Genomic DNA, 12527 nt, shown 5'->3' on the forward strand with positions numbered 1-12527 from the left:
CATTTTTTTAATTTTCACGGTTTATAAATTATTTTAATGTTTTGAATCAAAAAATTTTAAAATAAATTATTAAATTATAGTTTTTAAAAATTCTAAAATACGTGTCAAAAAATTCAGAAAAAAATGTATAAAAATGAGTGTAACATAGTTACTTCAATCTCTTTCAAATTCACGTAATAGTTATTGCAATTTATTGCGTGGTAAAATTTAGTTCCGTAAATTATTTTTTATTTTTCTTCGACGCAACAAAATTTCAGATTGAATATTAATTTGGGACGGAAATAATAAATCATACGGTAATTTATTATCATCAGAACAAACTTAAATGAGAACCGAAAATTTACAATTCTTTCCTACATATGATTATTGAGGAAGAAGAATAAAAGAAGCCGCACGCTGAGAAGTTTCAAATGGATAACACCTCAATCCACCTTGTTGGAGTATAGTCATAGCCATTACAATATTGGCAACTGACAGTAAAGAATGCAGTACCACATACTTGACCAACAACTGGGAGTGGACCTTTTTCTTTGAGGAAAGCCAGCAAGCCAGGCATATACCACACAGCATAAGGTGGAATGCTGATCTCAATTACACCCCCTACAAGCTTTAACTTGTTACTTCATTTTGACAACGTCTAGCTAAACCACACAACTGAACTACATACACCTCAAAGACTACCCATGGAGAAGGCCAAAAAGGTTGCGCTCATGAAACTGAAAACCTTCGGATCAATTTAACAAACGGTTACGACATTATTATTGGACAGTAAGTAATCCCAAGCACTTCTGACACATGAATCTCCGAAGCATTTCTGAAGCATGATTACACAGTATGCTGCACAAGTATAAACTTCTGAAGCTAATCCGTGGACAATAATTATAGCGACCAATCTTTTCTTTTCAAACCATATTTACCAAGACCGAAGTGAAAATATAACCAGAAGACGGGGAAGGGACTGTTTGGTGATCAATAAAGTATTATATTTGTAAGAAAAATGATAATGCGCGTGTACAAGTTGGGAGAAAATATGATACTTATGATACAGGTTGAGCAAACAATAAATTGATTGAATAGAGTTTCCCAAAAGAATAGTTGACACCTGAAGACCATGGGAAGAGAAGCCAAAGATGCTTGTTTCAATTTCTTCACCCAAAACACCATATCTTACTGAAGCAACAGGCGGGATCTCCTCTTTTCTGGTTCCCAGAAAGAAACAGGAGGGGGTAACATTTTACCAAAAGCATAATGGAGGTAAATTTTGGATTTGGGGAAAAAAAATTGATAGCTCTATATGATAATACAAACAAGGGAGAAAGAAATGGTCTATCGGCTCCTCTTCTTGGCTTCACTGTACAAAACAACTCCAATGACTGTCAGAAAGTATCCCATCATCCCGGTTACTGAGACGGGATTTCTGAATATCAAAATTGAAACCACTACAGCCACAGCTCCTTTTGCATTTCCCAAGACCTGGAATCATAGATATTGGAAGATATTAATCTAAGATGCACAAGCTTTAACCTATTTTTAGTGTTTTTTTAAGAACAAAATAAAATCCTAGAATGAGATTGGCCTGAAGACTGGAGGTCCAAATTTTAAACTCCTTGTAGTTCTATAATATCAAAATAAAGTGTCTTTTTAAAGAAAAAAAATACATTCAGCAGCCTCAAAAGCAATTTCATATGCTGCTGTCCATCCACCATGCTGAATGATATTACGATATAACCCTACAGTCACCATGTTGAACTACATAGTGTACTACATCTGACAGTTGCCTACATGATTGGTTTGTTTTCTTAGAAATAATTGTATGACACGTATCTCACATTTAGCATCATACTTTGTGCAGTATAAATTAAGTGTAATGGAATAAAAATTCGTTTAACATTTACAAATCTTACTTTTCAGTTGGGCTTATGCATGATTCATGAAGTATGACAAGGTTAAACTAAATTTACTTGATAGCAGATGTGTCATGTGTGTATATAAATCTTAGATTATTATAATTATAGTGCAGAACTAAGATATACTCCCTCCGTCCCAATTCTTTTGGCTTATTTGACTTTTTATGGTCAAATTGACCAAACTTTGACCAGTAATAACTAATTTTTCTTATATGATTTTCAAAATCTGAAACATACATCTTAAAGTAGAATAAATGTAGATTTTGGTAATATATTTTTTATAAACTTTTTCAATTATTTAATACATGTAAATTTCAGTCAAAATTTAATCAATTTGACCATAAAAAGTCAAACAAGCCAAAAGAATTGGGACGGAGGGAGTAGTCAAATGCTGAAACACAGATGGCACCTAATACCAAAATTTGTAGATGGTATAATTGTTGAAGATAGGATAGGAGGGTAGATACATCATGATTACTGAATAACTGATGTGCACACTACACAGTTAATACAAATAACAGAAAAAAGAAATATGCAATGGTTGATTAGGTGATACCTGTAGTGTCAAAGCACTGGTGTGCTTGGTAACCAGGAAGTTTGTCAAGTTCACACAATAAGCCAGGGCAGAATTAAAGAGCAGATACCATATTATCTTAACATCATTTCTTGCAAGTGCCACCGTGATACCAACAACGTTATGCTCCATCAATAAGGTTGCAGGCAATAAGAATATAACAGCAACCGGTGCCATGTAGAGTAGAAGATTCATAGAATTTAGCTTTTCCCTAAAAAGTTTTAAAGGTCAGTGACCCAAGCAGTAATATCATGTAGTAAACTGAGGGGCTTTAATTACCACCATGTTATGACTAATGAGTAATCAATGGGAATATATTCATTCGGAACACAAGAAACAAGGCTGGCGAAGAACTGACAGTAAGAAACAAGGAAGATATTAATACCCTTCTGAGGACAGCAAAATTCCTTGAAGCACCGACTTCAAAGCCCTTGCAGCAGTAGCACCAACACACATTATAAAACCAAACAAATGGAAACTTGGTTCACCCTGCAGCCAAGATGATGAAGGTTAATACGTTACCATTTTCTTAATAAATGGATACTTTCTACATATATACACTTGCAAGATTCTGAATCAAGTGTTTGCTGATCAAAACATAAGCTTTGCTATACTGACTTGATGACCCAAGAAAAAGCATCAATGCATATTGGACTACAAACATTTCACAACACAAGGATCACTATATTTTTATTAAAAGCAGTGACGTTATATCCAACTGGTTCTAGGTTCCACCAAAAACTACACGAGACAGAGAACAGATGCATCTATAACATTGGAGGTAATGAGATAGAAAGTGAGATGTGGGTTGCAGATGAATCATCACTGATTCATAAGAAACACAGATATATACAATATATCACATATATATTACGAAAAATTATGTGGCGGATGATAGAGATAGACGGAGTTGTGAAATTCTGCATTATACTAACCAGTTAAGAATTATATAAAAGGTTTTAAGGTCTGTCTGAGAACATGGATTTGATGTGAAATTCTGGATGTGGTCAAATTACATGTTTGGGGATAAACAAATGATATGGATTTAAATTTTATTTGGTATCCAAGACATTCAAATACTAGTATAAACTTGAAAATCTGAAATGACAAATGAAATCATGGTATTTGAAATCCAGCTTCTGAAATGAATTACATGTTCCCACAATCTTAACAAAAATTGCAAGTTTTAACTAGTTTTGTAGAATATATATGCCATTTTGGATGAAATGGTGATATAAGTTTGTACAAGCAAACAGATTATTCATAAATTTAAAACATTCAGTCACTTCATAACAAAGGCTGAAATAAGTTCCCAATGCAACAAAATAATTAATAAGAAACATGTGCATATAAACGGCTGCTTAACAATGGAGTATAAGCTAGGCAGACTTGGTCAATGAATATTATTACTGCATCTACTATTGAGCTTCACTAAATGTGTAAGATTAGAGGCGCCCAATGTTGGTCCGCTGCAAGAAGCGGACAAGAATAGCAACACACTCAAAATGTCTATTGAGTATAAGTATCGTTACTCATGTACTGGAAGTTTCTATGAAAAGCTGGTTCCTTTGTTAAAGAGGTCTCACTAGTACATCAAATTGTGTTAAGAGATATGGTACCCGATGTAGATATACTAAAATACACAGGTCGCATAAAGTAAGGACTGCTTTCTTGTATACAACTTGTAAGCATTGCATATTTCCAACTAATGCCCCAACCGAAGTGTACCCTTTAAAAATTTAATTCATGATCAATACACATAACCAACCAACCATAACTACTATTTGTCCATTACTGACAAACAAGTGGACCAAACCCCAATCCATTTTCCTGCCAGAAATCCTAAAATTTATAGCATCAATTCCTAGCTTAAAAATGCCTTTGAAAGGTCATGCTCTGATCATTAAGTTCTCAATGCACCCAATTCCACAAGACGTATCAAAACCCCTAATTTCATTTCCCTACGGAAAATTCTAAGAAAATACAAAATCCAAAAATTTAAGCATCCTACTCCACCTTAACAACTCAAAATACACACGCACAAATCATGAAACAAAATCAAGGAAAATTACCCCACTGGCAATAACAACACCAGTAACAACGGGAACAAGCGCAGCATAAGTCAACCAAGCCTCCCTCTTCTTCGTCATCAAATACGCAAACACGGCAGTAAAAAAAGGCGTAGTAGAGCCAATAGCTTGCGTAAACGAAACCGGAAGATACCTGAGTGACACATTCCCACTAACAACAGAAGTACAGAACACCAAACTCAAAGCAGAGATCTTCAAGAACTGAAGTCTAGACCTAACAGTCTGTAAAGGCACAATCTTTAACCAAACAATAGCAGCATAACTGAACAAAGAACAAGCAGTCATATGACACATAGTCAAAAAGATTGGATATTTAAACCCATAATTACTCAACAAGTACTTGTTTAGTAGCAATACACCTATGTTTGATGTGTACCATGCTGACACGAGCCCAATTGTGAACCATTGGCTCGTGCTTTTCATTGGGTCAACACAAAAGCTCAGCTCAGCTCAGCTACTGTGTGTGTGTGTGTGTGTGTGTTTAGGGTTTTTGGGGATCTGGGGTTGCTTGGATCTGGGAGATGGTTGGTGGGGTTGGATCAATGGAGGGTTTAAAGCGAGTTGAAAATTGAGTGTATCAGTGTATGTATAGGTGTATATGTAGAAGAGAGTGAAGGGGGTGAAGAAGGCGCGAGCTGATGTAGATTGGAGATGATTATTGGGGGCTTGGGCTTTGTATTTTAATGTAACGGTACTGAACAAAATGTGGATATTATTATTCCGTTTAAGCGCGTTTTGCTTTTGATAGAATGTTAAAGAAATGGACTTTTGATTTGTACTTTTTCGGAGGAATATGATATTTGATTTTTCAGGAGAAAAAGATGAATGATTGATGCGTTTTAATATATCAACTATTTATTTGAAAGACTCAAAGTAAGGATAGAGTATTTAAATGTAGAATAATATTCTACTTCTAATCTATATTTGTTGTTATAACTTTTTAAAATCAAATGATAAATATGTAAAATCAATCAACAGTCTCTAACATGAAATATACGAGTCTCTAACAAGATATATATGAAACATAGATTATCCCGTTAAAATATTGTCAAGAAAAAATTATGGGATAAAATTTTGACAATCTCTTATCGGGAAAATAAGAAAATTAATAATTGAAGTTTTGTCATAATATATTTTGAATCGATACATTCATCACAATTTTTTAAAAAACTGAATATGATTTTATGAATAAATCTGCAAATTGGTCATATCACCAAATTCCTAATCTATTTATTTCATAATCCTTTAAATTGTTATTTGATTGATCAAAATTAATAAGATGATTATTTTGAATAATCATAAATTTAATCAACTCGGAACAATGATTATAGGGTTACAAATAACTTTACATCCGCAGTTTGTTGACCTTAATTTATGAAGAGAAACAAAAAAGTCCCTTTATATATAAATCAATGCGTGAGAACATATTAGACAGTTTTGGTTAAAAATAATTGACTAAATTAGGCTTGTAAAAATATTTTGTATTTGTTGAAATTGTAAAATATTTAATTTCACCTCACTATATTAATTCGCTATTTTTAAGAGATATTGTACTTGTTGAAGCCCAGAGTTCTGTCATAACCCTAAAGCCCATGTGATCTGGTATACGCAAATTTGTCTATAAATACAGAAGCCTTCGTTACTTTATGCATAAAAACAAGGGGACTTTCTCAAGGCCGCGGTAATAATCTCCGGGGTTTTGCAAGTCTCAAGTCCTCTGATTTAATAAATATGCTTGTTTATTTTTCTCAACTATATAATGGTTTTTCTTAAGCTGAACACTGTATGAGAGATTGAGAGCAATTTTTGAATACTGCACGTTGAACCGTGCGGTACATGATGATACTATCATGATAATTCTCGTATTATGCAACAAGTTCTTGAATAGTGCATGTCATAATGCGTTCGGGTGTTTTCTTATGATTTTATTTGCTGATTTTGAGGTTTTGTCGAGAATCAGTCCATCTAAAATGTTAAGCGTTCATCAGTCCATCTAATCTTAAGATGTTATCCAAAGTCCTCAATTAGATCTTATATTATATTTCAACGGGTTTTTATTTAATCATAACATATTGAAAATGGACATATTAACGTTGTTGCTAGTTAAATTGCAGGATCCTTGTTTTACCGGAAAAAGAAGAATTGAACACCATGGCAATTGTAGTAAGTTCAGAGGCTGCCGCGAGAGCAGTTGTAGTAAGCTCAAAGGATGCCGAAAGAGAAGTTGATATTCCTGTTAAATTGGTAATAGATAAAGAGAAGAAACGAGTAGTTTTTGCTGAAGCAGATGGTGATTTTGCTGATATCTTGTTCAGCTTCCTCACATTGCCAATGGGGACAATTATAAGACTCTTGGCACAACATTCTGATCAATCGAAGCAGTTGAATATTGGGAATTTCAACACTTTATGTAGCAGTGTGAAGAATCTTGATGCAAAGTACTTTGTGACGGATGTAAGCAAGGATCTGCTGACCAATACCAGAAATCTAGCAGACTATGAATGTCGTCGTCTTAGGATCAATATTGATGATACTAAGCCCGCTCAGCACTTCGTTTGTCAGAATTTGGATTGTATTGTAGACCAAGATCTTCCCTCTCTGAGCACTTGCAATATTGCAAAATGCAGAAGGTGCGGGGACTACTTGAAAACGCCAATAAATTTTTTAGATGACATGAGGGAGAATAACAGTGGAGTTTTCTTTGCTCAAACCGCGTCTTTTATCATCACTGATGCTCTAAATGTATTTCCTAATACTATGGGCTCAACTTTTGAAATACTAGAGATGGCTGGAGTCTCAGATTTTGGAGTTCTTGAAGAGACAACCCTTCAATTTGGTTCGCATGAGGTAATTTGTAATTGAATGTTTTTTTGACATTTATTTGTCATAATCAAGCTTCCTCCCTGTGCAGCCATGCCTAATCACCTTTAACTCTTGCTTGTAGATTCTTGAGCTGCTAAAGTGTTCCTTATTCTCCAAGACCCCTTTGTCAGATATGGTTTTTGGTGAGAAAGATATCGTCAAGGACATAGTTCTTATACCATCTTTCCAGTGTCGGATAAGTACAGAGCACATATACGGTTTTATAAACATGACAGTGAACGTATTGGTCCAAAAGTCGACTAAGAAAATATTGTTGGCTCAAACTGCAGAAGATTTTGTAGAATTTCTATTTGGTTTCCTCGCGATGCCTTTAGGAAGAATCATTAGTTTTTTGGGCGAAAGTTTTTCATCAGATGGGACAGTTGAAAATTTACACAATAGCCTGCCAAATTTGGATGTTGGCAGATACTTTAAATTTGATGAACTAAGACAGATTTTACTATACCCTGAAGTGGATTATGGCTCCTACCATTCATTATATTTTAGAAAAGAATGGAGTCGAGACTTCTATTACACTAGCAGGCGCGAGTCTTCTTATGAGGAGGATACCTTCCATTTGACTAGAGAGGGTGGTCCGGTGATGAAAATTGAACATCCAAAGGAATACTTGAGGGGGCCAAAAATGTTTCTGGTGACGGATGACTTGATTGTGACTCCTTTTTCATCCATGTCTTGTATCACTTATCTTCACAGTTTGAAAGTTTCTCCAGGGGATGTTGAGGAACACCAGATCAACATAGGCCCGGAAGAGGTAAAACACAAAGCACAGAGAAACAAAATTTTAGCTCTTGTCTGATATACTTGCACTAAATTTTAATTTTTTTTGCAGGCCTTGAACTTATTGAGGGCATGTATGATATCTACTTCAGTTTTGAACAACGGCCTTGGCTCCTTGCAAGTCTTTTAATAAATCCAGCAGCAGAGAAATCTCTTATTGCCCAAGTCATAGACAGCCTTTAGGCTAAAGCTTCAAAGAATGCTTCTTCTTTTTTCCAAGATTAACTTTTTTAATAATGTTTTTTTCCACAGAAATCGTGTGAACAGATTTATTATAAAACTAGCATAAAAGCCCGTGCGATGCACGGGCCTCTAGTTTTTCCTGTGTTTTAAATAATATTCATGTGTCATTATATTGTTTTCGTACGGGACTTGAGTTTGTATTGTGTTTTAAATAATATCCGTGTGTCATCATATTGTTTCGAGCGTAATTATTACGTTTTATTTTTTTATAAAAATATGTAAATATGTAAAATGTAATATTTGCAACCTAATAGCATTAACATTAATAATAAGTACTATTCCCTCCGTCCCATTTCATATGACATTTATTCCTTTTTGAGACATCTCTAAAATAATGAACTTATTATACTTACTATTTTTAAACACTACTTTTCACTATCACACCCACTACTTCTCTATTTTATACTCCTTTATATTAAATAAACATTATTACACTCACTACTTACCACCACTATCTCAAATCTATTATTAAATTTTGATATGTTCCACCACTTTACCCACTTTCCAACTAAATTTACTCTTTTTTTGCTACATTTTTCTTAATCTCCGTGAAAGTCAAATAAGGTCACTTAAAATAGGACGAATGGAGTATATTTCAAAAAAAAAAAAATTATGGATCAAAAACTACATTTGAACTGATATTTCTCCATTAAAATTCGTTAGGATACAGAGACCATTATCATATTATCTATGTTCAAAATTATATTCGAAATTAATACTGAAATTTTAGATTTTAAATATATTATACCTCATTAAAAGTATATGTAATTTATTGTTGAAATTATTAAATTATTTCAACTAATATACCATGATTTTGATGAAAACTTGTTCTAATTGATATGTGAATTACGATATCCTAAATCATGATTCAATGAAGATGTGTGGTCCGCGTTGTCTTACATTTATCTCTTCTTTTTTGAGCGTACTTTTGCATAATTGTTAAAGTGATACATGATGAAGCAGATTATCAACACATTTTTTATAGCATATGTTGCACACATTTTGTATAAATAGAAATTGAAACATATGTTGTATGTAAAAAGATACATACCTTATTTTATTATAAAAGCCTCAATTGAACTACTAACCGTATAATTGCACCCCAAAAATTTCTAACACCTTTGATGTGTCTTATCCTTCTATTTTTCATATCAATTATATAGTACTTCAACGTATTATATTTTTATTGTTAATTTAAAAATATTAGATGATTATTGCTTTGATATAGTATGTTATAACAATATCTTGTTATAAAATTTTAATTTTTTATAATTAATTTTTTGAGCTTGTCGATTAAGACTTTTAATGATTTTTCATGTAATCGTTATAAACCAGATCCCAAACAAATGATATTCTGGAATTTCAAATAGCAAAAAGAGAGTAGATATGAGTTAGGCCTCATGAAGTTCATAAAACCATGAAATATTTAGTTCAATTAGTCGTGTGATTACTTTTTTAGCTTTGTGCAAACTCGCATTTTTAAATATTTTGATACTCATATTTATTAGGAGTGATCAATGTGGCATATCATGTTCAATTGTTAAAGATATATCCCGTTTAATCAGATATTAGTTTTCATCGTATCACCTCAGATTATCCTGTTCAGAATTAATTATATTTTATTAGTTTAATTTGCAAATGATTAATTTAATTGTAGTTTGACTCATTTTATTTGACTGGTATGTTATATATCGAATGATGGCATATTAAAAATTATAATTTTAAGACTTTAATATATATAACTTATTTCTCTGTGTTATTTTATTTAATCAAGTAAAATTTATAGTTCAAATCTTTTTAGTAGTTCTTGTAAACGCGTTTTATTATTATATGGTTGATTTTTGATTAACAATATAGGATTTCCTTAAATTCACCTTCATATCACAAGTTATAGTATATCAAATACATATATCATCAAAATGACATCATTTAGATATATTTTCTGACACCAAATTTGATGTATTATCACTATTCTTAAATCTATAATTTTTTTAAAAAACGATTTAATTACACATCAAATTCTGAATTCATAAGTTTAAAATTAAAATATATTCTAAATAGGAATATTCTTTCCATCACCTTATTTCGTGTTCTCCAAAATATTGTAATCTCTTTATAAATCGCCTTTTATAATAAAAGAAATTAATATGACATAGTCCATGTTGAAAGCCCATCAATTTTTCCTTTCAAAGATGCTCGCTTAAACCTCAGTTTTTGTGCTTATTTCTCACAATCATGACTTAAAATTTCTATAATATTGTATCGGTGCTCGTTTAAACTATTAAGTTAGATTCGAATTCGTTCTTTTTTATTCGAATATAAATTATATCCATTTTTAGAAATCTGAATCATGGCTCGAACCCGATTATTCATATTCTTTTTCAATTTTAAATTTATTTACGTAAATAATTAATTTATAGATATTAATCTATCATGTAAACAAGATATGAGACTTAACTGAAATAATAACTTATCTCAAATAAATAAGATATTGAAACGAATATAAATACAAAGTCTTAAAGTATGTGGTTAATGCTTTTGAGTAACAAACTAATTGTTTGTGCAGTTCAAGTGGTTTGAGTGATGTGTTTGTATCGGAGAGGTCCTGAGTTCGAGTCTGATGAATAACATCTTTTTTTATATATATGAGATGAGATTAGGTTCGGAGTTAGGCTCAGGTTCGGAGCTAGGTAATTTATTTGCTCAGGAGGGAGGCTTAACACGAACCTGTTGGGCTACTATATATATAAGTAGATAGATAAGTAGATGTATGTTACTTATATGAATCTGATCTATTAGGATGAATATATTGGTGATATCACATCATAAAACGAGAGAAAATAGTGATTAACAGAGATGCACAAGTAGTCTGTAGGGTTGAGTCTTTAGGCTAAATTTTTTTTCGAGTCATTAAAAATCATACTCATATGTTTGTGCAGGGAGCTAATAAAGACGGATAAATGGATAATCACATGTATAAAACGCCTACAAATTGGACTCAAATGACAAATAAACATGTCCATACTGTATTCCATTGATCCAAATATATCCTTATAATAATAGAATAAGAGCCCAGTTATAAGCCCGCGTTTGATTTAAGGCCTCATTTGGAGTTTGAACTTTGCACATGGGCTTCCATTACATATCGCACTTGTAATTTGTAGGTTCTGGGCCTCTGGTAAACATCGTTCTACTTTATGTGATTATAATATAATAAATTGATGTCTAAATAAAATATTAAAGATCACAATATGGCAGTGGAATTATAAAAAAAACAAGGAATTTGGGAGAGTGCTTGACTTGAAAATAGTGCTTGTCCATGAAACTCCTTAGTGGAGGAGGCTAATTGTCAATACAAGAACCTAGATTAATCAAAACCCGCCATTGAACGGGTCTTGTGAGATTTTTCAAAGTTCCAAATGTACATCTTCGTGGAAAATGACTTTATTATATCGTATATTGTAAATTAGAGTTAAGTTCTATGTAGTCCACATATTTACTGTAGTACCGTAGACCACGTATGTTCTGCAACTATAGAATGACATAAAAACATTGCAAAATGTATGAAACTTGTTATTTTGTGAAATACATTCTATAAATATCACTATTTCATGAAAAATATTGAAAATCATTTATGTTCGACAAGTAGAACACATATGTTCTGTAATATGTAAATATGTTCTGCAAACTTAACATGTTTTGCAGAATAATGTGTTTTTCACTATTTAACTTGTAGAATGTTTAGGATTGTCAAAATTTTTAACAAAATAATGATGTTTATGGAACATGATTTGCAAAATAACACATTTTGCAATGTTTTTATGCCATTCTATAGTTGCAGAACATACGTGGTCTACGGTACTACAGTAAATATGTGGACTACATGGAACTTTGTTCTTGTAAATTAAGAAAAAACAAATATTCCAATTATTGATTTTGTTAGGCATGTGTCTGTGTGGATATTACCCCGGCCTAACAATGTCAGTGTGTATTTTCTCATATTTTATCTTTGTTTAAGCAATTACTTTTAAATAAATAATACAAATTAAATTA

At 32.3% G+C, this 12527-nt stretch overlaps 2 protein-coding genes across 2 annotated transcripts; one reads left to right on the top strand and one right to left on the bottom strand.

Annotated features, from left to right (window-relative positions):
* Positions 1 to 282: 282 nt before the first annotated feature.
* On the bottom strand, positions 283 to 5313 carry LOC108223865 (probable sugar phosphate/phosphate translocator At3g11320). The gene is made up of 4 exons (XM_017398316.2): positions 4554 to 5313; positions 2867 to 2970; positions 2464 to 2692; positions 283 to 1473 (listed from the first exon to the last, which is right to left on the bottom strand). The coding sequence occupies exons 1-4, from the start codon at positions 4992 to 4994 to the stop codon at positions 1327 to 1329; spliced, it is 921 nt and encodes a 306-aa protein (XP_017253805.1). The 5' UTR covers positions 4995 to 5313; the 3' UTR covers positions 283 to 1326.
* Positions 5314 to 6722: 1409 nt separating this feature from the next.
* On the top strand, positions 6723 to 8389 carry LOC108221722 (uncharacterized). The gene is made up of 3 exons (XM_017395581.2): positions 6723 to 7418; positions 7516 to 8205; positions 8284 to 8389. Exons 1-3 carry the CDS (start codon positions 6723 to 6725, stop codon positions 8359 to 8361), a joined length of 1464 nt encoding a protein of 487 aa, XP_017251070.1. The 3' UTR covers positions 8362 to 8389.
* The last annotated feature ends 4138 nt before the right edge of the window (positions 8390 to 12527 follow it).

This window comes from Daucus carota, chromosome 5 (genome assembly GCF_001625215.2).
Source record: "Daucus carota subsp. sativus chromosome 5, DH1 v3.0, whole genome shotgun sequence".
NCBI classification, from domain to species: domain Eukaryota; kingdom Viridiplantae; phylum Streptophyta; class Magnoliopsida; order Apiales; family Apiaceae; genus Daucus; species Daucus carota.